This window comes from Crocodylus siamensis, chromosome 4, assembly GCF_052110815.1.
Source record: "Crocodylus siamensis isolate JL-2025a chromosome 4, ASM5211081v1, whole genome shotgun sequence".
NCBI classification, from domain to species: Eukaryota; Metazoa; Chordata; order Crocodylia; family Crocodylidae; genus Crocodylus; species Crocodylus siamensis.
In genome coordinates this window covers 158,804,583-158,827,598 of record NC_143398.1, presented here as the reverse complement: position 1 = coordinate 158,827,598, position 23,016 = coordinate 158,804,583, and the positions used below count along the sequence as shown (strand labels likewise).

Here is a 23,016-nt window from a genome sequence, read left to right as displayed (position 1 = left end):
CACCACCAAAATGCCGGGGGGGGGGGGGGGGGGGGGGGGTTGGGCATTTCTGTAAGGGGCCATGTGGACTGAGGATCAGGTAGACGGGACTCTAACCATGGCCTCCTCCTTCAGAGAAAGAGGGGTTGGTGTGCTACTACCTCTGTGCCCAGGGGCTCTGCTGGGGCCCCGGCCCGACGCAATGCATCAGCTGTGAGCGGTTTCTGCGTGGGCAGGAGTGTGTGGAGTCCTGCAACATCCTGGATGGGTAAGCAGGGGCTCTGCTGGTGCAGGGGAGCTGCTCCTTGGCTGCATGTGATGGGCACCACATCCAATACTTAACCCTGGCACCAGCCAGGCTGCCCCCTCTGCTGCCCCATCAGTCCTACTGGAGCTGCCCTAGCTGGGCTGTGCATGTCTCCAGGGGGCCCTGTGGACTGAGTACTTGCAGGGGTTGACCTTCCCAGGCCAACCACTGAGTCTCCACTAAGGAGGGCATTTGCCCTTTGGGATGGGGCTGGGAGGGAAATGGGTGCAGAGGTTGCTTCCTGACTCCCCTTGTGTGGGGAGAGTGGGGAGCAGTCTGGCAGCCTATGGGTTCAGACCAGTAGGGTCTGGGGGTTGTTTGGAGAGAGAGAGATACTTAACCTGCTTTGGAGGCACTTGGCTCTGCTCTGGCTTGAGGAAGGATGCCCTTCAGTGTGGTTCACACCCTCTTTGGGAGTGTGGATGGGGTCCAGATTGTGCAAAGTCCAGAATTCCCACTAGGTCCCTTAAAGACTTGGGCAGCAGCCTTGGAGGCTGCTGACCCCATCCCAGTCACACCTGCTCACTGCAAAAGATCAACAGGACATATCTGGGGGTGGGAGGCGGGGGGACAGTGAATGGGGCAGAGTCCAGAGGCAGGTCTGGTGATCCCTGGGGAGAGCCTCCATATGGGGCCCCCATTCCTGGTCCAGACTCAAGGGATTGGAGGTGGCTGTAGCAGCCTGGGGCAGAGGGATATCCCTGCTCCCCTGTGTGGCTCCTCTGTGAGAAGCACTGCCATGTTTTCAGGGACCTGGCACTTACTCCCATGGCTAGCAGGGAGATGGGCCTGAGCTGGGACAGTCCAGTGGGTTTGTACAGAGGCTGGGTCAGAGTCTGGTTCCTCCTCCTGACAGGGCTGTCCGGGAACATGCCAACGGGACCCGTTGCCTCCCCTGTCACCCTGAGTGTCTACCCCAGAATGGCACAGAAACTTGCCATGGATCGGTGAGGATTGGTGTGCAGGGGTGGGGGAGAGGGAAGCGGGGAGGGGATTGGGTGGTACACCCCCTTGAATAGAAAGGGAGGGGGCAGCCACCATTTCTAATCCATTTTGGCCAGCGTTATTGACCAAGTCTTTGGGTTGTCCCTGGACTCCTGGGTTTCTGAACTTCCCGCTGCACCCTGGCTGTGTTCTCTGTACTCACCACACATCCTTCACCTCAGGAGGCAGACGAGTGTGTGGCCTGCGCCCATTACAAAGATGACCAGTACTGCGTGGATAAGTGCCCAAGTGGGGTGAAAGCTGACTCCTTTGTGCCTATCTGGAAATACCCAGACAAAGATGGCATCTGCCAGCTGTGCCAAACCAACTGCACCCACTTGTGAGTACAAACAGCTAGCTGGAGCCAGGCTTTGCCTCCTGATCACAAAGGCAGAGGGGTTTGTCTGCATAGGAGAAAGCAAAACTGGGCTGAGTGACTGGGGATGGGCAGAAGGGAGGAAAGGACTGGAGGTACCCCAGCAGATGGCATAAGGCAGGAGGCCCTGTCACCTGGCACTGGGGATTTCCCCTGGCCCATCTATTTCCCATCAGTTAACAAGTCTTCTTCTCTGTATCTTCCCCCAGGTGCACAATTCGGGATGAGGATGGTTGCCCCGTGGACCAGAAGCCAAGGTATTGTGCACCCCCACCATGCCCACCTCCCTGCTCCTGCTGAGTGCCCCCACATGTCACTTACAGGGTTTTGTCCTCTCTTGGGGAATCTGGATCCCTCTGCCCCACTGTATTACCACCCTCTGGACAGGGAACCCCAGAGGAAAAATCCCTGTTGGGGAAGGAGGCAGCCCTACAGAACTCCCAGGACCACGAGATCTGGGATAGTCCTGGGCAGATCATCCTTCCCTATGGGCCTCCCTGGGAGACGTGTCCTGGGTATACCCTCCCTTGACCCCAACCCATCCCTGTCCTCTGTAGGGAGTCAAATCAGTCTCCTTCATAGACTGGTCCCCAGTGTAATTCAGCAGCCACCCCATCCTTTCCCAGCCAGGTGACATCCATCATTGCCAGCGTGGTTGGTGCCCTCCTGGCTTTGGTGCTTGTCCTCCTCACCATAGTGTGCATCAAGAAGAAGAGGCAGCAGGAGAGGAAGCACACGATGCGGCGCCTCCTGCAGGAGACCGAGGTATGGCAGAGGTCCCTAGCCTCATACCCTTAGTTCCCGGCCCTTGGGCTGCTCCCGATTCTCCATTTCCTACAGCAAGAGTGCTCAACCCCCAGGCCACAAGCCAAATCCAGCCCACAGAGCCACAGCATCTGGTTCACAGGGCTCCCCACAGGTCGGGAAATGTAGTGGCAGGGAAGCAGTGGCAATTAATACTGCCACTCCCTGGGGCTCAATTAATACTGTCACTTCCTGGGGCTCAATACAGCAGCTCCTCTGTTGCCAAATTCCTAAGCCTTGCACAGCCAGATTGGGCCCTGCCATGCCCACCCCACGTGCCTGATTGGGCCCACCAGCCAGATCCAGCCCATGGATGGAGCACGCACTGCCCATCCAACCTGCAGAGCAAAAAGGTTGACCACCACTGTCCTACAGAAATACAAGACAGGCTTCAACAGGAGCTGACAGGTCCTGTGGTCCCTGGCTTGTGTCCTCACTAATGCTGGTTTCCTCCTTACTGGCAGCTGGTGGAACCACTGACCCCCAGTGGGGCTCTTCCCAACCAAGCCCAGATGCGGATCCTCAAGGAGACTGAGCTCAAAAAAGTGAAAGTTTTGGGCTCTGGAGCCTTTGGCACTGTCTACAAGGTGAGACTGGGTGGGGGGCATCAGGCACCTTCCAGAGCATGCCAATGCTTCCCCCCTGCAAGAGTAAAGCATAAGGTGTTCAGGCTAGGAGTGTAGGGGCTACAAGACTCATGGGCAGGGTAGAGGGGTGAGACCATGGTTGTCTCAGTGGGCTGTGGGGAGCAGGGCTGAGAGCTGGGTAGATGCAGTGGGGAGCATCATGGCTGGGGGTTGTTAAGCCCACTTACTCAGACATTTAAGCAGCACCCACAGGCTCCTGGGGAGATGAGGGGATTATTCCTACCCTGAGATCCTTTATTTGGTCCTCACCGAGCAAGGCTCATGCTTGAACAGGCAGCTGTGATAGTGCATTCCCATTTCACCAGTGCCAGTGCTCAGCCCCTTGGCCATGACCTTTAGCTTCACCTAGCCCCAACTTTTGTGCTGACTTTATGGGGCCTATGGGAGCTCTCTGTGGATTGGTGTGGCAATGTGCCCATGGCTTCCTCCTCCCTCCTCAGGGCATCTGGATCCCGGATGGCGAGAGCATCAAGATCCCTGTGGCCATCAAGGTCTTGAGAGAGAACACATCGCCCAAGGCCAACAAGGAGATCCTAGACGTGAGTGCACGTGATGTACATACACTGCACACGTGTGTTCCACTGCATGGCATACGCACAATGGCCTTGTGTGGGGACAAGACTAACAAAACCAGCCACGCAGCTTCATTGCAAGCTACTAGTTCATAGACCCTCACACAGGTCCCCTCTGGTCTGAGGGCTCAAACCACTAAGCCCCAATTGACACGCCATAGCAATGAGTATAAACTGTCCTTGCCCCACAGAGCTACCCAAAGTGGCTCCTGCCCACCTGCTCCACTCTCATCCTGGGCACCTCAGCAGGTGGGTGTGATGAGTGGGGACAGCCTGTCTGGTTGTTACCCAGTTTGAATTATTGGAAAAGGGAAGAAGGGTGCCCTCATGCCATGTCCTTTGTTTGATCTCCACCTTGCAAGATTTCCTGATCACAGAGGGACCCCTGCAAGGGGTCCCAGGGACCCCAGGGGAATCAAGGGGTTGGGTCTGGTCTGGGAGTCTGTCTCTCTCCATGGCTGGGTGGAGCCTCCTGCTGGGTGTTTTTGTTTCAAACTCCCTTCCTCTCCACCCTAGGAGGCCTATGTGATGGCAGGTGTAGGCAGCCCCTATGTCTCCCGCCTGTTGGGCATCTGCCTCACCTCCACAGTGCAGCTGGTCACCCAGCTCATGCCTTATGGCTGCCTCCTGGACTATGTGCGTGAGAATAAAGACCGCATTGGCTCCCAAGACCTGCTCAACTGGTGTGTGCAGATAGCAAAGGTAGGAAGATCCCTGGCAAGGTGGGAGGGATGGCTTATCAGCCTCATCGCCAGTTAATGCTTCTTGGGTGACTGGGGAGTACAGGTTCAAATCCTAGCTGAGCCCACTAGGCCATTTCCCACTCAATGAGTTTACCCTGGTTAGGTCTCATCTCCTCTGCTCAGGCATTAAAGATCATATGGCCATGCTCATAAGCATAGGGAAGGGGCTTTACAGGACTTGCTGCCTCAAACTTGCACTGCATGGTGGTCATTCCCCATCCCAGAGGTGGCTGCATTTTTCCAGCATGTACCCCAATGCTTGCATCCTCCAGGATGAAGGGTGTTATCCAGACCCAGGAAGTAAATTGATGTCAAAATGCAGCCGCTACCTCCCATGTCTGCAGTGCTAGAGGATACTATGTCATCCAATTCATGAGTGTGCCTCATGACATCAAGTAGCTCCCTGGCACAAAAGGGCATCATTCCACATTCCCAAATGGCCTGCTAGGTATCAAGGGACTATTACCTAGTGGGTAGAGCAGGAGGGTACAGGAGGACTCCTGGGTTCTGCTCCCAGCTCTGCTATTGACTTGCTGGGTGACTTTAGGTGACTCATTAGCCCTTTCTATGCCTCACTTAGAAGAGTTCTGTCCTCCAGAAGGGGTGGTTAGGTCTGATGTCTGCAGCATGCTTTGAGACTTCCCCCAGAGGGCACTGCACTGCTAAGGTGGGTGAGGCAGTCAGATAGATGGATTCCCTGAGAACTCTAGCCCCAGGGTTGAGGGTTACGGATATCTGTGTCGTTCTCCCCTCCGAACACCAGGGCATGAGCTACCTGGAGGATGTGCGGCTTGTGCACCGTGACCTCGCTGCTCGCAATGTCCTGGTGAAAAGCCCCAATCACGTGAAAATCACAGACTTTGGCTTGGCCCGGCTGCTGGACATCGATGAGACAGAGTACCATGCGGATGGGGGCAAGGTGAGGCATGTGGGACCCAATTCTGAGAAGCCAGCAATGAGCCTGGCCATAATCTACCATTAGCGGAGCTCCTCCCTGGAGCAGTGTCTCATTACAAGCACACGGTGGCTGTGAGCTGTGGCTGGCACATGGGCAGGAAGCCATGGGAGTCCCTTGCTCCCCCAAGTGCCAGGCTGAGAGCAGTGAGGCTGGGGCACTGTACCACAGAGGGACACTTGCTGGGCAGGGAGGGCAAGGTGGCACTGGGTTGGCTTCTCCTCATGCTGTCCTGGCAGAACACCCCTTTGCCCCAAATCAGCTCCATCCCCTGCTTCCTTCACAGCCCAGTCACTGCTATGGCACTAATGATACCTCAAAGCAGGGCACTAACCTAGAGGTATCAAACTCATCTGGCCCCAAAGCCCCACAGACCAGTGCCATGTGCAGCACACACTAGCCCTGGCCTCTTGCATGGCAGGTGGCACCTACATCAAACCAACCCTGCACACTGGATCTGTCACATAGCCCTGTGGGGCCAATCTGTGTGTCCCATCTAGGGCTGGCACCAGTGTGTGCTGTATGTGGCACATGAGATCAGCCCAAGACCCACAGGCAGCACAGCAGGCCAGATGATAGCGCTCCATGAGCTGGATCAGGCCATGGGCTGGATCTTTCACACTGTTGCCCATTGCCCCCCTCCTCCCCCCTACTAGTGCACATATGTGCCCTCTCACCAGAAAGGGGCAACTCAAATGATAAGTGCCATTTCAGTCTATCTAGGCTTCCTCCTCCTCATGCACATGGATTTGGCATTTATTGTTGGCTTTATTGTCTTTAATAGCCCATGTCTTTATTGGGCTAATGCCTGGGACCTGGTTGCTAGTCGGTCTCTCTGCTATGCCATTCTGATTGGTGTGTGAGCAGAGATGTGTCCTGCAGCAATAGAGGAGTGGGTGATGAACATAAGCCCTAACTGGGCTTATAGCTACTAGGCCTTTTTACTCAAGGAAGTGAACCACACTCAAATGGTCTTTGGTTCGCTGAGCACTGCCTGTATGTACTAGCCAGGCCAATATGCCATAGTACAGGTTTGTGGCCTTATTGTGTTTTTATGGTACTAGGGTATGGGCTAGGCCTGGGGTCCATTTCTGCTGGTGTGAGACTGCAGTTGTATCTAGGAATACTTGCTGCCATCTGACCCAGTGGTGAAAAGTTGGTAGCAGGACCCAGTGAGCTGAAGAACGAGAAAGATTGGTCAAATACTGAGATATGAGACTAGGAAAAGAAATAGCAAACCTCAAAATATTTTAGTTTCTAAATATAGCTGCACTGCCTTACAGGAGCTATAATTTGGATCCCTCTTTTTCTCATTGTGCTTTGTGCTGGGCTCCCCAGCTGGACTTCAGATTCCTCTATGCATTGCTTCCCCTCACCCAGAGGGGAGACTGTGATGCATCAAACATGAGGTAGTCAGTTAGTATTTATTTGCTGTTACCTGCAAACTCCTCCACCCACGGATGCCAAAGCTCCCAAATACATACAAAGCAAAGCTGAACTTACACCACCCATGTTGCTCTCTTTCCTGTACTCAGGTCCCCATCAAGTGGATGGCTCTGGAGTCCATCCTACGCCGGAAGTTCACACACCAGAGTGATGTCTGGAGCTATGGTATGTTACATCCCCAGCTGTAGGGTCTCTGGTGGTGAAAATCCTGCTGCTCCTGGCCCTGACATGTCTGACTTTCCAGGCGTGACGGTTTGGGAGCTGATGACCTTTGGTGCCAAGCCATATGATGGAATCCCTGCTCGTGAGATCCCCGACCTCCTGGAGAAGGGGGAGAGGCTGCCACAGCCTCCCATCTGCACCATCGATGTCTATATGATCATGGTGAAATGTATGGACCTTTTAGTTTCTTATTTGTGGGCTGTATGACTAGGTGGCTTGTTTGATCTCCAGACTTGTACACGTGACTGAAGAATTCTTCACCAAAGGGCTAGGAGACTACAGTGTCAGGATGTGGAGAATGGATGACATTTTTCTTCCTGCTGAGAGCTGGGTGGTCTCTTTCCTGGGTAAAGACCCTGGAATTGGGTTATCTGTGCTGGTAGAACAGAGATGGCTATGGAGAGCATCCACTGGGAGAGTGAGATGTGCTTCTTTCTGGGCTCTAGGTTTGCTGCTTTGTCTGCTCCTGTGACAGAGTGAGAGACAGGAATCACCCAAAATCTTTTAAGCCAGCTTTAAGTGTGCAGGATATGTGGACCACAGAAAGGTGGAGTCCCATGTCCTGAGCATGAAGGAGGTCACTGCACTTAGTCCTAGCACAAATTCCTGCTGTAGCATCTCCCATATGATGTTTGGCTGGCAGGCTCACTGGTGCCTTGCTCTGTCTACAGGCTGGATGATCGACTCTGAGTGTCGCCCCAAGTTCCGGGAGCTGGTCTCAGAGTTCTCTCGCATGGCACGGGACCCGCCACGCTTTGTGGTCATCCAGGTATATAGAACAGGCCTGTGTTACTGGACAGCTTTTGGCAGGGTGGGCTCAGGGGTAGAGACTTGTGAGACTTCTCTTTATATCTGCCTTGCTACTGCTTGGGTCTAAAAATCTGTCAGTTGTGGTGTATACAACTGGGATAAACTCTACTCAACATGTACATGACCTGGCTTTATTTCACCTCATTCTAATCCTTAGCAGGTCCACAGACTCCCTAATCTCCACCAAATCTAACATCATAAATACAAGGGACAAGACAGCTAGTCCAAGGCAGGAATATCTCTGTCTAAACCATCCCAGACAATTGTTTGTCTAACCTGCATTTTAAAATTTCTAATGGTAGCCTCCATCACATTTCTAGGTTGTGTGTTCCAGTACATAACCACCTTCAAAATTGGAAAACTGTTCCTAATCTCCAATCCATATCTCTCTCTATTGCAATTTCAGCCCATTACTTCTCATCCTGTCCCCAGTGGGCAGAGTGGACACTTGATCACTATCCTCTTGACAACAACCTTTTAATTCAAAACTTCTTGTCAAATGCTCCCTTACCTTTCTTTTCTCCAGATGAAACAATTCCAATTCTTTCAGTCTTTCCTTCTATGCCATATTTTCTAGACCTATGGTCATTTTAGATGTTCTTTTCTGGATACTTCTTAATTTATTCATGTTTTTCTCAAAGTGCAGCACACCAGGCTGGGCACTGGCAAAGATGATACATGGTCTAGTGCAGGAACAAGTCAGGACTCCAGGGCTCCATTGCCTCTCATTCACTGAGCTGCTTTGATCAAGTCAGTTCTCTTTGCAGCTCAGTCTTTCCTCCTGAGGCCAGCAGGTTACACATCTGTCAAGTGGTTTGGGTTAAAAGGTGCCAGAGGCCAAGAATGAATATAGCCTTTAATGAAGGAGTGTCCTTTCTAGACAGTTAGGCACCTAGGTGCAGTCTTCATACCAACTACCTGGGGCAGAATGTATCTCCAGAACATATTGCTGGCAGAGGGCATTAGCAGCTAAGGTGCTAGCTGCTTGGCAGTCTACCCACCCACTCTCTCATCCTGGAGCTATGCTGGTTCAGGGGTCCTTGGGGGTTTTTATCCTGATGGCTCAATAGATTGAAGAGAAATGTCAATGAACAACCCTCTCCCATCCTTTCCTGTAGAATGAAGACAAGATGGGACTGGCTAGTCCCATAGCCAGCACCTTCTACCGCACCCTCCTAGAAGAGGAGGACATGCAGGATTTGGTGGACGCTGAGGAGTACCTGGTGCCTCACCAGGGCTTCTTCAACGGGGAGACCTCAACCAACTACCGCAGCAGGATCTCTTCCACCAGGGTATGTGCGGGTGTTCTCTGATGTGGGTGAGGCCTTGAATTTATCTTTGCCACCACTTTCCAGGCCAAGCCAGATGCTGAATGTGAGCCAAATCACCTTGGGTTGTATGCAAAAAAAAAGTACGTGGAGGATGACATCAGGTCAGGCCTAGGCTAGGAGAAACTCCCAGAGCTGCAGGGTGTGGTGTGGGTGACTCAGTGGCATGCCTCTAGACTGGCATTGGCCCAGGTGACCTGGCATGACAGGTGCTCAGGTGATAGAGCCCCAGGCCTTCACCTAAGGTGCACAATGAACCCCTCTCCCTGCGTTTCCCTAGCAGAGTTTGCAGTTAACTTGACTGCTGCTTTGTGCTGGAGGCTGAGCTCTCAGCTAGCTCAGGAGTATCCCTGCAAATGTCCTAGCATTGATACCTCCTGCCCCATTGCACCAGCACCTCCTCTGCCTTGGCATCTGGACTGCGTGCTGCCCCTGATTACTTACTCCATGGTCTGTTCCTTCCTCTAACCCCTCTTTTCCTTCCCCTATCACAACCTAGAGCACCGGAGAGACCCAGGTGGATGCAGAGGAGACTGAGGAACCATGTCCATACCCCTACCCAGGCCAGGCTCTCCCTGAGCAGTCGGAAGGGCCTGCTCCTGATTCGATGGATGGGGACTATGCCTCAAACAAAGCCCTGCAGAGCCTGCCTGCACGAGAGATGAGCACCCTCCAGCGGTACAGCGAGGATCCCACCAGCATTTCAAGTGATGAAAACAAGGGGTTGGAAGCCGACAGCTATGTTACACCAACTTCCCGCTGTGTGGCTCCAGGTACCGTGGTGGGTGGAAGGGCTCTCCTTGAAGCAGGGGGAAAAGAAGCCACATTCCAGAGCAGCTTCCAGTGCTGAACAGTGGTGAACAAATGCACAGAGATGGAATTGGGAGACATGCTCTTCCTAGCTCTGCCATCAATTTGCTGGGTGACCCCATCAAGTCCCCCGCTGCCCAGAAAACAGAGATCATTAGTCCTTTTGTCTCCTGAGGCCTAATTCATTAGCATCAGAAAATCATTTCTCATCTAGGGTATGTGTTTGGCCTGTATCTGAGACCTTCCCTTTCTCTCCTCCTCAGTCCTCTTTTCTATGAGTGCAAAGCTATCATCACTCTTACAGAGAGAAACTGAAGCCCAAAGAGGCTAAGAGACTTGAGCTTGTGTAAAATGACAGAACAGCTCTGAGGAAAGCATCCATCATGTCAGGTGGTTTTGATACAGAAAGGCTGTGCTCGCTGGGTGTAGCCACCCAACACTATCTGAGGTGCTGGCATGTCTTGGTCTGGGCACTCTGATATCAGTTTACATGTGATGCTTGCAATACTGTATGCCATGCTGCATAAACAGTACAGGCATCTTCTGAGACCTGGCTGCTTTTAGTTAACCTGCTTTGGTCCCAGTTCCCATGCTGAAGCCTAGGTGATAACAAGCTGTTCTGCTGGTTCTTTTCTTTTTTTGATGATGAAATAAGGTAAAACAAGGTCATAAAGGAAAAATAGAAGAGGGATCATGAGCTTAAGAGAACCGGCAGGGAGACAGTTAGTGACCTGGAAAGGAAGATTTTATTCTCTGATTAAGAAATTACCTAATTTTGCCAGCACAGCTGTCAGAGATAAGAGCAGTGCTGAGGCAGTTATACCAGTATAGCCTGTTTTACTCAGGGGCTGGTTTTACTATTACCACTGTGGAGTACAGTTTAGTCAGCAGGCTTGTGCCCACACAATGATGCGTCTATACTAATGCCACTGCAACACACACATATGTACTTTGGGTGGCTCAGATACTATCGCAGGGCAGGCTGGTGAACTGAGCTATCCACTCAGCTTCTCAGACAGGTTCTGTAGTACATGCTGAGCTCTGTGCTGCAACCCTAGTGCTGCTAGCAGTCTCAAAGCTAGCTTGGGCACGCCTAAAGTAGTCACAGTGACTGCAAAGACATAATCTAGGGGTGTTTTGTTGCTATAGTGAAGCACCCCCCCACTGTAGGCAAGAGCTAAGACAGGCTGTACCTGCCCTGGCCCAAGGAGCTGTATGAGGAGTTGGTAGAGTATCCATGACTAACTGGTGTCTACCTCCATTTCTAGAATATGTGAACCAGATGGAGAAATGCCTCTCACCTACCAAACACCCAAGGTCCCATGTATCCACGCTGGAGAAGCCAAAGGGCCATTTGGGAAAGAACGGGCTGATCAAGGAACCAAAGAACCCCTTCCAGGGCAGCTTTGCCAACGCAGTGGAGAACCCAGAGTACCTAGCCCCCCACAGCCTCCCCTTGGCCCCTGCATTCACACAGGCCTTTGACAACCCTTACTACTGGAACCAGGACCCTTCCAAAGCCAACCTTACTGAGCTGAGCTCCACAATGAACAGCTTTGCCCCAACACCAACGGCTGAGAACCCCGAGTACCTTGGCCTCACCGAGCCCATCACACGGCCCAAGGACACATTGGCTTAATGGCCACAGCTGTTTAATAGCCAGCGGAAAAAGCTCTTGCAGCCAACGTATCATTGTATGAACAGTTCTGGCTGATCTATGCACAGGACTCCAGCGATGAATGCATCCATGGAGAACAGCACCATGGCCCCTTAACTAATCACTCAAAAGCACCTCTTAAGTCTCCTTAAAATGAGATGTGGCTGGAGATGAACTGGAAGGACTTGAAAGGGCTGTTGATTCATCTCTAACACAACAAGCACCTGGCAGCAGGCGCAGTGCTACTTGCAACAAGTTTGTTTTCACTTTTTTATGCAATCAGAGTCCTTTTGGCAGATACCTTAACGTTTTGGACAAGGTGGGGACCATATCCCCATCCCCTCTTCTCCATGCAGGAATGTGCCAGACTGCTTCATTTTCATGGGCAACTTAGCTTGGAAATACCCACAGCCAACACAACGGTGGGGTTGAAACACAAGGGCCTCAATCAGAGCAATCCCGATTGGACAAAATGCAATGTGGAGCCCTATAAGGACAGCAAACCACTTGCCTCTTCTCAAGAGGAAAGGAAAGGGAGGGAAAATGTCCTTAACTCACTTTGGGTACCAGTAAGGTTGATGGTTACTCTTGCAATCTGAACAGGATCACCAGTAGTTCATGTTTTGTTTTGGTTTTACACACCTATGGAAAAAGCTTTCAGGGACTTGGTATAGAAAAAATGGGTGGGGGCAAGCTGAAACAAGAAGCACCTCTTCCCTGCCCCTAAACATCTCAGAACCAGCGAGAATCCCACATCAAACATGCACTGTGTACTCTAGCTTGGAGCTCTTTCTGTCTCTCATCAAACCACCAAGAACAGCTAAGGAGCTGTTCCCAGTCTAAACCACTACTCCTACAGGTTCCTACCAAGGACAGTACTGCTCAGCTATCAAATTCAGCACCCATTCTGGAGAACAGGGTGGAAGTCAGAGGTAGCCGTGCTCTCTTGTTGTGGGGAAAACCTTATCAGTGACTTATGCAGCTGGGAAGACTTCTTCCGTGCAAACTTTATAAAATGGGGGAGGAGTTGGGCATGGGTGTTGGTTTGCTCTGATTCTCACACTGAGAGCACAACATTAAGCTTGTCGCACTTGCCTTGACTTTCCATTAAGCCAATGGACTAAAAGCCAGGAAGGCCTCTAGCTTTTCCTGCGGTGGCACTGTTTCCACATGAATGTGATGGTTTCCTTCACTACTGTACCTGCAGTATTTATTTTTTTTAAATCAGCTGTCCCCAATTTCCCCTCCAGATTTTTCATGACTACAGATCACATAAATGCACAATGATTAATCCATCTGCTCCCCAAAACTGGTCTGTCTCCTGACCCAACAAAAACCCTTTCCCATTAGAAAGCCATTCTGTCTGCATATGACAACCACTCAGATCTTCCACACGGTTGCCACTAAATTCAGACCTTTGCTAACTTGCATATCTGGGTAAGATTTTCTCCTAAAGAAGGTCAGGTGGAACTTGGCTGTGGGTAGAAAACAGAGTTGTCTAATCTGCAGCCCAAGAGGGGTTAATTTACAGTCCACAGGCTCCCACTTCCAAACTCCTGCAGAGTCTGCTGGCTCCCCAACCTTCTGCCTGCTCAGAAATTGGACTGCCTTCTGTTAACATATCCCCAATGTCCATTTTGAACAAATGTTAGTATTGTACATTTTAGGTGACTGCTGGATTATTTTAAATCAATTGTATCAAAACTATTTGTATATTTGAGAATTGTACATTGTTTTTCTACTCTATTTGTCTAAGTGTTTTTCCCCCCCTTTTCTCCTATGAGTAGATGTTTCTATTGTTTGTTTTCTGCTTTTAGCATCGGTTGAAGAGAGAAATATCAAGCATTTAGTGTCCACAGCACATAATAATTCTTAGTGCTGTAAGAGACCCTTCTTACAGACAGCAGAGGAACATACTTACCCCTCATGGCTGTAAGTCTAGCTTGAGTCATTGGTAACATGGATGGATAATTGTATATGCTTCTGGGAAAGCCATACTTTAACTGACACTGAAACAGAATAATTAAACCCGGTATACCTACCAGTTGGAGGAAGGAGGGGGCCTCCACTCGTCTTGTTCACAGATGGGCAGTGGCTCCCAGGAGACGTCAACTTCACTTGCAGTCCCTTAAAAAAAAAAAAAGACACCCGCCTTTCCTACTACTAGCTGAGAAGGTGAGTGACCCATAGCATTCATCAATCCAGAATGCGTTAATGAAAGCCTTCGTAAGAAGCGACAAGCTTCTCATTCTAACCTGATCTCTTGAGGGTAAACAGTGTCTCTACCCACTCTGGTGTGTCAGGGACAATGGTCACCAGCATTGGAAAGCAGGATGTCCAGACTTGCTGTCCTTTTCCTGAAGATGGAGCATACACCAAAAGGGACACTAAAGTGATTTTTTTCTATCCATTAAAGCATAACCAGTGAGAAACACTTTTGCCCAATATTGCCGAAGCACAAATCAGCACCCCCCGCCCCCCGATTTCTCTCTGTAGGGCTATGCACAAGCCAACCTATGGAAGTGTTTTCAAGTTTGTTAATGTCGTTCCTCTTAAGAGAAAACAGCATGTTGTGACATTAACAACCACTTGGCATTTCACGTCAGCTTATGTCTTCTGCATATCCCAGCAACCAAGAAGGACCTCATTAGCTTTGAGTGCAGCCTTTTAAAATGAGATACCGAACACTTGAAACTGTTCGCCTACCTGTAATTAATTTACTATAACAAGTCTGGGAGCCCAGCTGGAGCTAAAATACACTCAGAGAAGCTAACCTTTGCCACATGCATGCAGTATCAAAAAGAAGAAATAAAAATACGTGGCATCTCACAATTAACCCTTATACCCCCAAAGGCATTTGCTTTTGGCTGTTTTCCTTCCCGAGAGGCTAACTCAATATAAAATCCTAGTTTCTCTGGTTTACCTTACCAAGCTATATTGACATAAAACCTGCCTATGGCTGAACTCCACTAGGCTTTTACAATGGATTAGCTATGGAGAGGCAACACATTTTTTTCCAGTGAACATACTTATTTTACAATAGAGAGAACCTGAGGCAAGAGGCCATGTGACTTTCCCTAATTGCAGCTTCCCAGATGAAAATGCATTAAGTGCTAATTATTCATCTCTCACACAAAAGCAGGCACCAAAGCAAACCTGACTGCACGCATTTGTCTCACTAATGGACCCTTCATATACAAATTTGTTGCAAACTTAAAAGTTCCCAAGGACCAACTTGGCCTAGAGCAGTGGTTCTCAACCTTTTCAGACTTGAGGTCTTCCTTGATAGATTTGAGACACCCCTTGAAAATACTGGCTCTAACTTTCACTAGATTTTTGACTCCAGAAAAACACCAGAGCAGTTTTTCTGTTGCAAGGAACTCGAAAAGAGCACACTTGATGAGAACATTTTTAACACCAAGCACTCCTATTTAAAAACACTTGGGTTTAGCTTGTGAATCATGTTTGCACATCTAATGGTGGTTGAGGATCACTGCACTAGAACAGTGGTGGTAAACCTTTTTGCCTTGGAGGGCCAGATAAGGGTTGCTGTTAGTGGGCCCAATCCAGTGTGTGAAGCAGGCACCGTGCAGCCTGATCTGGCAGCATGGAAAGCATTGGGATACAGAGCCTAGCTCCAACACAGTTACAGGACAGGGGCATGGCACAGTTCCATCTCAGCTGTGCAGGGGACAGAGACGTGGCTCAGTCCCAACTCAACCCTATGGGACTTGAGAATTTGGCAGAATGGGAGGGTGGCAGTATTAATCGCTAGGGGTGCATCAACAGAGATTTTTGGGGCCAATACCAATGGCTGATTTTTAAGGAGGCAGCGTGGCCAACATACAGCATGCAGACAACATACACCAAAGCCGGGTCGTGGAAGCAGCCCCAGCCTCCGGACACAGGTAAGTATATGGGGTGTGGGGGTTGGAGGTCCAGGAGATTGTCTGGAGGGCTGGGGTATGTGTGTGTGTGTATATATACGTACCTGCTGGCACAGGATGGTGGCCAGGCACAGGGCTGTGGTGGGGCAGGGGAGGGGGGAGGAAATTGCTTGGCCCTTCAGTAGGGGAAGGGAATGGAGGTGGGGGCAGTCTTCTGCCATGGGGAGCTCAGTGTCTGAGCTGGTGGCACGGGCCCAGTGCCTTGCAGTTGCTGCTTAGGGGGAGGGATGGGGGCAGCTGGGGGCCTCCTCCAGCAGGGCTGTGGGGGGTGGGGGAGCAGAGGACTGCAGGTTGGGAGTGAGGGGACTCAGCATGGCTTGGGGGGGGGGGGCAGGGGATTGTGGGTCAGGCGAAGCCATCCATCTTGGTAAATGAATCCTGGTACAAAAAATGCTGAGAACTGCTGGCCTAGAGCATCACACTTCAGGCAGTTCAAAGCTCTGACTTCAAATAAAAGGTGTGACCAATATTCACCCTAGGCACTACTGTAACTGTAGGTAGAGTGTAAAAGCCCACTGTGCCCATCACCTAAAACACAGTCAAAGAATCTGGTGTACATACCACCTGCCTGACAGCTACAGACGTCAAAGTGAAATGGAACAGAAGTTTTATTCTGATTTGTATTTATTACTGGCTCTTTTTATACACAGTATATAATAAATAGAGTCACCCGCCCCTATCTCAAAGCATAAATTAGTTGCCGGGTAATCAGAATTTCATTGGCACCACCAGGTTCTTTAATGCTAGCATGTCTCCCAAGTCACTTAGCACTTCTATCTTGCTCATTCCCCCTGTTGACATTTAGTGTCAAAGGGCAAAGTCCTGACACAATAGCAAGGTGAAAATTGGGTGTTAGAATACAGGAGGGGCTCATTTTTGCAGAAGCAAATGGGCAATTAGAAGAGTCACTCACATAAGGTACCCTCAGGAGAAGAACAATTCAGAAAATAATGTTTCCATCCAAAAAACCCTTACTGTCTAGCTGATCCCACTTTAGCACTGGTTTAAACAGTGATGAAGAGGATTTTAATAATTAACTGTAGCATTCAGAGTTTAAGAACAATTAATTTCTTCTGTGGTATAGTTTATGGGCAGATTTCTACCAACAGGCCTTCAAAGCTTTGGTCATTTGGCTGCAGAAGGCCCCAGAGGGTCACCTTAATCTGCTACAGAAAGAAGCCCTTCATCAGACCGCAATGCCAGGCAAAGCTTTCTTACAGTGCCTACTACAACTTCTGTTGGGAGTTGGAAGGGGGTGGCATTCAGGTCTCTCTTAGGGACCCTCAAGCCATGAGGATTCTAAGGGAGGGTGGCAGTGAGCAAGGAAGTGTTCTCCTCATGTGCTCAAGGAGTAGGAGAAATGTGGATTAAAGGAGGGCTGAAAAATAACTGAGAGAGGTACAAAAAAATGCTGGGGCTGGGAGGAAGGAGGAGGAGCCCACACTCTCCTCTCTGGGGCTTGTATGGGTGGTCTAAGGTGAGACAGGTTAACAGACAGGTTCCACTCATCAGTATCCAACACACTAAGAGCACTGCATCATAAGTTCTCAGGATCCATTTCCAATAATACCTACCCCCACAACCAACCTGTGAAACAGCTCCATTTCTCACAAGGCTCTTTATACAGCATTAGCAATTCATGTTACCTTCAATTCTCTTCCATACATGACACTGCTCAGGCACAGAGCAAACTAATTAAGCCAGAAGACAGAGAATGAAGAAGCAGCAAGATAATGAAATAAGGGTAGACGAGTGGGACTGAAGGTGATCAGAGCACAGGAATGGACAAGGGCAGTACTGCCAAGGCTACAGGATGACACATGGAGGACGACTGTTGGTGATTTTCTCTAAGGGCTCTCCATTCCTGGCTCTTCTTATTGCTTCAATCAGCTAGAAAAAAAAAGATAAAAGTTGAAAGGCATTAATCCATCCACCAAACACTCTTTTGCAGGCCTCTAGTGGATATGAATGATTAAACCTTGTCCTCACTCAGGGGTCAAGATTTCAAAAAGCACAGGCTGATCTTGGATTTCCCAATGTAGTGCACCTTCAAAAGGCCTGGCTTTCACAAAGGGCTGAGCACTCAACTTCTGAAAAACTCAGCCCTATTAAAAAAAGTATTTCAAGCCAGGTATTCAAAATAAAATAAAATATCACTACTCGCTTTTGAAACTCTTGGCCAGAGGTTTCAAAATACGCTGCAAGGAATGCATCCTGCGCTTTTGGAAGTGGGCAGCACAGCTTACAATTCCAAGCCATGCTACAGCAGGATTCAGTGGTATCAGAATGCCATGGTTCAGACTGAAATATTCCTCTTTGGTATGAAACTGGTAGGACCACTAGGATTTGAACTAAGGGCAGCAAAGTCATCAGGCAGAGACAAAGTCCACAGTGCCATTGGGCAGCTGGTTGGACACTGACACCAGCCCCAGCCTGGTCCCTCCCATGAGGTCACTGCTGGGGAGTCAGGTACCCAGGAGGAACCTATGGGAACCACAAGCCCCTAACAGGGAGACTATAAAACCCCTCCTATTTCCTGTGGGACCCACCCCAGCAATAATATCCCTGTGTGTACTTCTGGACCTCTGCCTCACTCCAGCACGATTCATGCCTTACTCCAGCCTCACCATAGCCTCTGCCCCTGCCTTGTCTGGACCTCCTGGCTCTCATCTTCCATCTGCCCTGACCACAGTACCACCTCAACCCTTAGCCAGATGACTTGGATTGCAACAGATACCTGGTATCACCCCTAGCCTGCCTACAATAACTCATTAAGTGACCACCCATGGCCCAGTCGATCCTGACAGAAATGAGCTTTAATAAGACTCCGTGGAGAGTACTAAAGCCCTAGTGTGATGAAATGCCTTTGAGAAACTGCAGGCTTCCAGAAACAGAAAACTTCTCAGTCACAAAGGAGTTGCTGTGAACACAAGAGTCCTTACAGGCACTTTCGAAACAGGCTGATGCAAGGTGTAAACTAGGATCTGGACACTTACATCTTTCTCATATGGAAAGCCACCATTCTCTAGTTTGGAGAAGACAAGCTGCCCATTAATTTCAATTTCGAAGGCACCTTAAAAATATATAAAGAGAGATGTAACAATGCACAGACACTTCCAAAACACTTTTTAAAATTCATTACTCACCGTTATAAAGTTGAATCAGACTCTCCAATGTTCAAAGAGAAGATAAAAAACATAACTAACAAGCTATATTATAAGCCTGCTCTGCACCCATCTTCATATATGGTTTTTTTAGTTTAAAAGATCTGATTGTTGTATGAAAATACCACACCTCATAACCTCCCTGCAAGGCAGACAAGTGTTACCATTGCTTTATGGAAGAGGAAACAGAAACATAAAAAGATGTCATGACTATGCCAGTCATCCAAAAGACGGGACCAAACACTCATTTTTAGAAACAGAATGCAGGAGCCCAGCTTCAAACATACAGTGTAGGATCAGCACCCAGAACTGGACGCAGTACTCCAATTGCGACCTGACCAGTGCCACACAGAGGGGGAGGATCACCTCCTTGAACCTGCTCGAGATGCATCGGTGGATGCATGACCAGGTAAGGCTGGCCTTCCTGACCGCTTCCCCACACTGTTGGCACATGTTCATTTTGGCATCAATAATGACTCTAAGATCCTTTTCTGCCTCTGCACTGACAAGAAGGGAGTTCCCCAGCTTGTAGGTATGCTGCTGGTTCTTCCTCCCCACGTGTAATACCTTGCACTTGTCAGTGCTGAAACCCATCCTGTTCTCATCCACCCACCCCTGTAACCTGTCTGGGTCCTATTGCAGCTTATTCCTCCCTTCTAGCACACCCACTTCTCCCCACATCTTAGTGTCATCTGTGAATTTGAACACGGCGCTTTTTACACTCCTGTCCAAGTCTCTGATGAAGATGAACAGTGTGGGCTTGAGGACCGAGCCCTGTGGAACCCCACTAACCACATCCCTCCAGGCTGAAAATGACCTGTCCACCAACACTCTCTGGGTGCAGCCCTCCAGCCAACTAATGACCCACTTGACTATAGGTGTTGACGCCACAGTCCCCATGTTTTTTAATGAGAATGGGGTGACAGACAGTGTCGAAGGCCTTCCTAAAACCCAGAAAGATTATGTCCACTGCTACACCTGCATCTAAGGATTTTGTGACCTGGTCATAGAAGGCCACCAGGTTGGTTTGACAGGACCTGCCTCTAATGAACCTGTGTTGGTTGCCCCTCAGCATAATCTCTCCTGCTGGCCCCTCGTGGACATGCGCTAGGATAACTCTCTCAAAAAGCTTACCCAGGACTGACTGACCTCTAATTTCCTGGGTCCTCCTCCCTCCCTTTTTTGAAAATAGGAACCACACTGGCCCTTTTCCAATCCTCTGGCACCTTGCCAGAGCACCATGAGTGCTCATAAAGCCATGCCAGGAGTCCCGCAATGACTTCTGCTAATTCCCTCAGCACTCGGGTGGAGATCGTCAGGACCAGCTGATTTCAATACGTCCAGTCCCTCCAGAAGTTCCCTGACTAGGCCCTCACTGACCCACGGGGGTCCTGGTTGGGGGGCGGGGGGGGATGACCCAGTTCCTGCTCAGAAAAATGGAGGCAAAGAAATTGTTAAATAGCTTAGCTTTGCTGTCTGGTGCGACAACCATATTTCCTAGCATGTCCTGCAGAGGCCCCGTGCTACCTGGTACCCTCTATGTATTTAAAAAAGGACTTCTTGTCCTTGATCTGGGTAGCTTCTTGAGGAGGTGTGGAAGGGGCTGAACCCCTGCACACTCAGGGCAGGTACATATCAGGGTCTCCCTTTGTTGGCAGAAGAGATAGGTGTTGGCAGTGTCCATGAAACATGCCTGATACATGGCCATGATGGCAGCTCTGTGTAGGAGTTGTCAACTGAGGTTCCCAATGGCTCGTGTCACAGTGGGGTACAAAAGCAGTGCTGAGGGCAGGCAGGTCTCAGACCAGGGAGCTGTACAGCCAATGAGAAATTCATCTACATGGGATCAAAACTACGGCCTTTTATCCCAAAGGGATTTAACTATTTTTTCCCCAAATTATTTTCTGATATACAAGACCTATATGGTTACAAAGCTTTGACTGGCACACTGGCATCCGAGCTCTTCAGAGATCTTGCTGGAAAGTCGTACCTTTCCCCCCAAGCCTGGACTCGATTTCTATGTCTGGGTACTCTTCTTTCACTGCACTCGCCAGCTCCTGGTACGTCGACTCAAACCCACAGGGCTCACTGAGAACAAGAAAAGAGAACTCTGCCGTCAGGCAAGGGGGGGTGGGGGGTGGGCACACAACACCGACAGTCTCTCTGTGAGCAGCACTAACACAGCCAGAGGTGTCACTGCACAGGCTGAATTATTACACGAGTTACCTGTGGGCCCAGGCCCGCTCTGAAACTACATGCCCCACTCTGTTTCTGGAGAAGGGGCACTAAAGGCATAACTGGGTACTTGGGACAACTGAAGAGAAAGCTGGGGTGGGGGTTGCAGGACAATGACAACTGCTTCAACTGCCAAGGACAAGGCTTGGCCACCTGTGGCCCCCAGGCCAGATCTGCCCCAGGGCACCTGGGGGGTGGGGAATGACACATACACATACCAGAATCATAGAAAGTCAGGGTTGGAAGGGACCTCAGCAGATCCTTTAGTCCAATCTCCTGCCCAAAGCAGAATCACCAACTAGATCATCCCAGCCAAGGCTTTGTCCAGCTGGGTTTTGAACATCTCTAAGGATGAGATTACACCACATCCGTGGGTAACCTGTTCTAGTGTTTTACTCCCCTCCTAGTGAGAAAAGCTTTCCTGATATCTAACCTAAACTTCCCTTGCTGCAGCTTGAGACCATTGCTCCTTGTTCTGTCATCTGTCACCACTGAGAACAGTCTAGCTCCATCCTCCTTGTAACCAACTCTTCAGGTAGTTGAAGGCTACTATTAAATCCCCTCATAGTCTTCTCTTCTCTGAACAAAACTAAACAAGACCAGTTCCCTCAGTCTTTCCTCATCAGTCATGTGTCCCAGCCCCTCACCATTTTCTTAGTTCTCCCTTGGACTCTTTCCAATTTGTCCACATCCTTTCTATAACAGGGGGCGCAAAACCAGATACAGGACTCCAGATGTAGCCTCACCAGTGCTGAATAGAGGGGAATAATCACTTCCCTTGATCTGCTGGCAACGCTCCTACCAGGGCAGCTCAGGATGCCGTTAGCCTGCTTGGCAACAAGAACACACTCACTGCTGGCTCAGAGCTGAGAGCAAAGCTGAGCCACTTACCCCCTCCTGCAAAGCCCTCCTTGCTGGGCACCTGCAGCAGGGCCGATGCCAGGGGCATTTGCTAGGAGCCACGTCAGGCTAAGGGGGGGGGGGTCCCGGGGCGGGCAGAGCAAGCGGGGAGGAGAGAGCGGAGGGGGAGCAACCCCCTGCTGCGCCCCCGGCTTGGCTGGGCTGTCTCCCTCCACCCTGTGACTTATGTCCTTCTAAGGCCACCGTACCGAACCGTACCATACCCCAGCCCACCCACAGCCGCGGCCCTCCCGTAAGGGGGAGCGGCAGCCCGGGCCCCTTCGCAGCGGATCTCACCAGTACTCCACCACAATGCGGACCCCGCGCCCCGCGGCTGAAGACAGCACCGCCGCGGGCTCGGCTCCGCCGCTCATCTCTACTGCCGCCGGCTGGCCCAGCTAGCGCTTCCGGGTTCCTGGGTCACGTGCACGGAGCACTTCCGGCTGCTCCCCCCGCCACACACAGCGCCGCGCAGGCGCACAGCCGGCACCGCGCTCCGGCACTCCCTGCTGGCCCGGTGGGGCAGCGCGGCGCCCTGCGCCCAGCCCGGCCTCGGCCCGCGAGCCGCCCTAGGCTTGGGCGGGGTGTGGGCACCCTGCGCCCTGGCGGCTGCTCGCCCACGGGGCCGGCCCCTTGGTGCCGCCCAGCGCCCGGCCCCACTGGCCTCTGCCTACTGCGGTTGCGCCGCGCGCTCGCTTGGCGGCACGCCCGGCCCCTGAGGTCTGGCCCCTCCCTGCGCGGGGTCCCGCCGCCCTCCGCTCCTACCCCGGGCCGAGCCAGGGCGGCGCCCTGCGGGGTCGCGGGGCAGTGCCGACCCACACACCTCGGCGGCGGAGGAAGGAGCGAGGAGGCCGCGTGCGTGGGCAGGAGAGAGAAGAGACGGGCACCGCATAAACCCGCTCGTTTGGGCCATCACACCCCAAAGCCGGCCCTGCTTTTTTCAGCTATGGGGTGCGACTAACTGGCAAGCCAGGCTCGCCTCGCTTCCCGCACCCCGCAACCAGGACGATCAGCTGTTGAGGACTTGTGGCGACTTGTGGCTACGGGCAGTTTCTCCTACAAACAAGTGTTCATTGTTTTGGTTCGAGGGGTCTCCCTGCCTCCCACGCCGACCTTTCTGCGGTAGCTTG

At 51.0% G+C, this 23,016-nt stretch overlaps 2 protein-coding genes across 4 annotated transcripts in view; one reads left to right on the top strand and one right to left on the bottom strand.

The window, feature by feature from the left end:
* ERBB2 (erb-b2 receptor tyrosine kinase 2) overlaps nt 1-13,386 on the top strand; it is a 47,597-nt gene extending 34,211 nt beyond the window's left edge. For all 3 annotated transcript variants that reach the window (XM_090044511.1, XM_090044509.1, XM_090044510.1), the window contains 15 exons: nt 115-247; nt 1,143-1,233; nt 1,453-1,610; nt 1,856-1,903; nt 2,273-2,411; nt 2,915-3,037; nt 3,538-3,636; nt 4,186-4,371; nt 5,176-5,331; nt 6,903-6,978; nt 7,058-7,204; nt 7,707-7,804; nt 8,964-9,137; nt 9,673-9,946; nt 11,252-13,386. In XM_090044511.1, coding sequence (XP_089900637.1) covers nt 115-247; nt 1,143-1,233; nt 1,453-1,610; nt 1,856-1,903; nt 2,273-2,411; nt 2,915-3,037; nt 3,538-3,636; nt 4,186-4,371; nt 5,176-5,331; nt 6,903-6,978; nt 7,058-7,204; nt 7,707-7,804; nt 8,964-9,137; nt 9,673-9,946; nt 11,252-11,622 — 2,273 coding nt within the window. In that variant the 3' untranslated portion in view covers nt 11,623-13,386. The remainder of the gene's footprint in view (nt 1-114; nt 248-1,142; nt 1,234-1,452; nt 1,611-1,855; nt 1,904-2,272; nt 2,412-2,914; nt 3,038-3,537; nt 3,637-4,185; nt 4,372-5,175; nt 5,332-6,902; nt 6,979-7,057; nt 7,205-7,706; nt 7,805-8,963; nt 9,138-9,672; nt 9,947-11,251) is intronic.
* Nucleotides 13,387-16,193: 2,807 nt separating this feature from the next.
* Nucleotides 16,194-22,587, bottom strand: MIEN1 (migration and invasion enhancer 1). The gene is made up of 4 exons (XM_090044513.1): nt 22,184-22,587; nt 20,742-20,839; nt 18,584-18,660; nt 16,194-17,477 (listed from the first exon to the last, which is right to left on the bottom strand). The coding sequence occupies exons 1-4, from the start codon at nt 22,258-22,260 to the stop codon at nt 17,394-17,396; spliced, it is 336 nt and encodes a 111-aa protein (XP_089900639.1). The 5' UTR covers nt 22,261-22,587; the 3' UTR covers nt 16,194-17,393.
* Between the last annotated feature and the right edge of the window lie 429 nt (nt 22,588-23,016).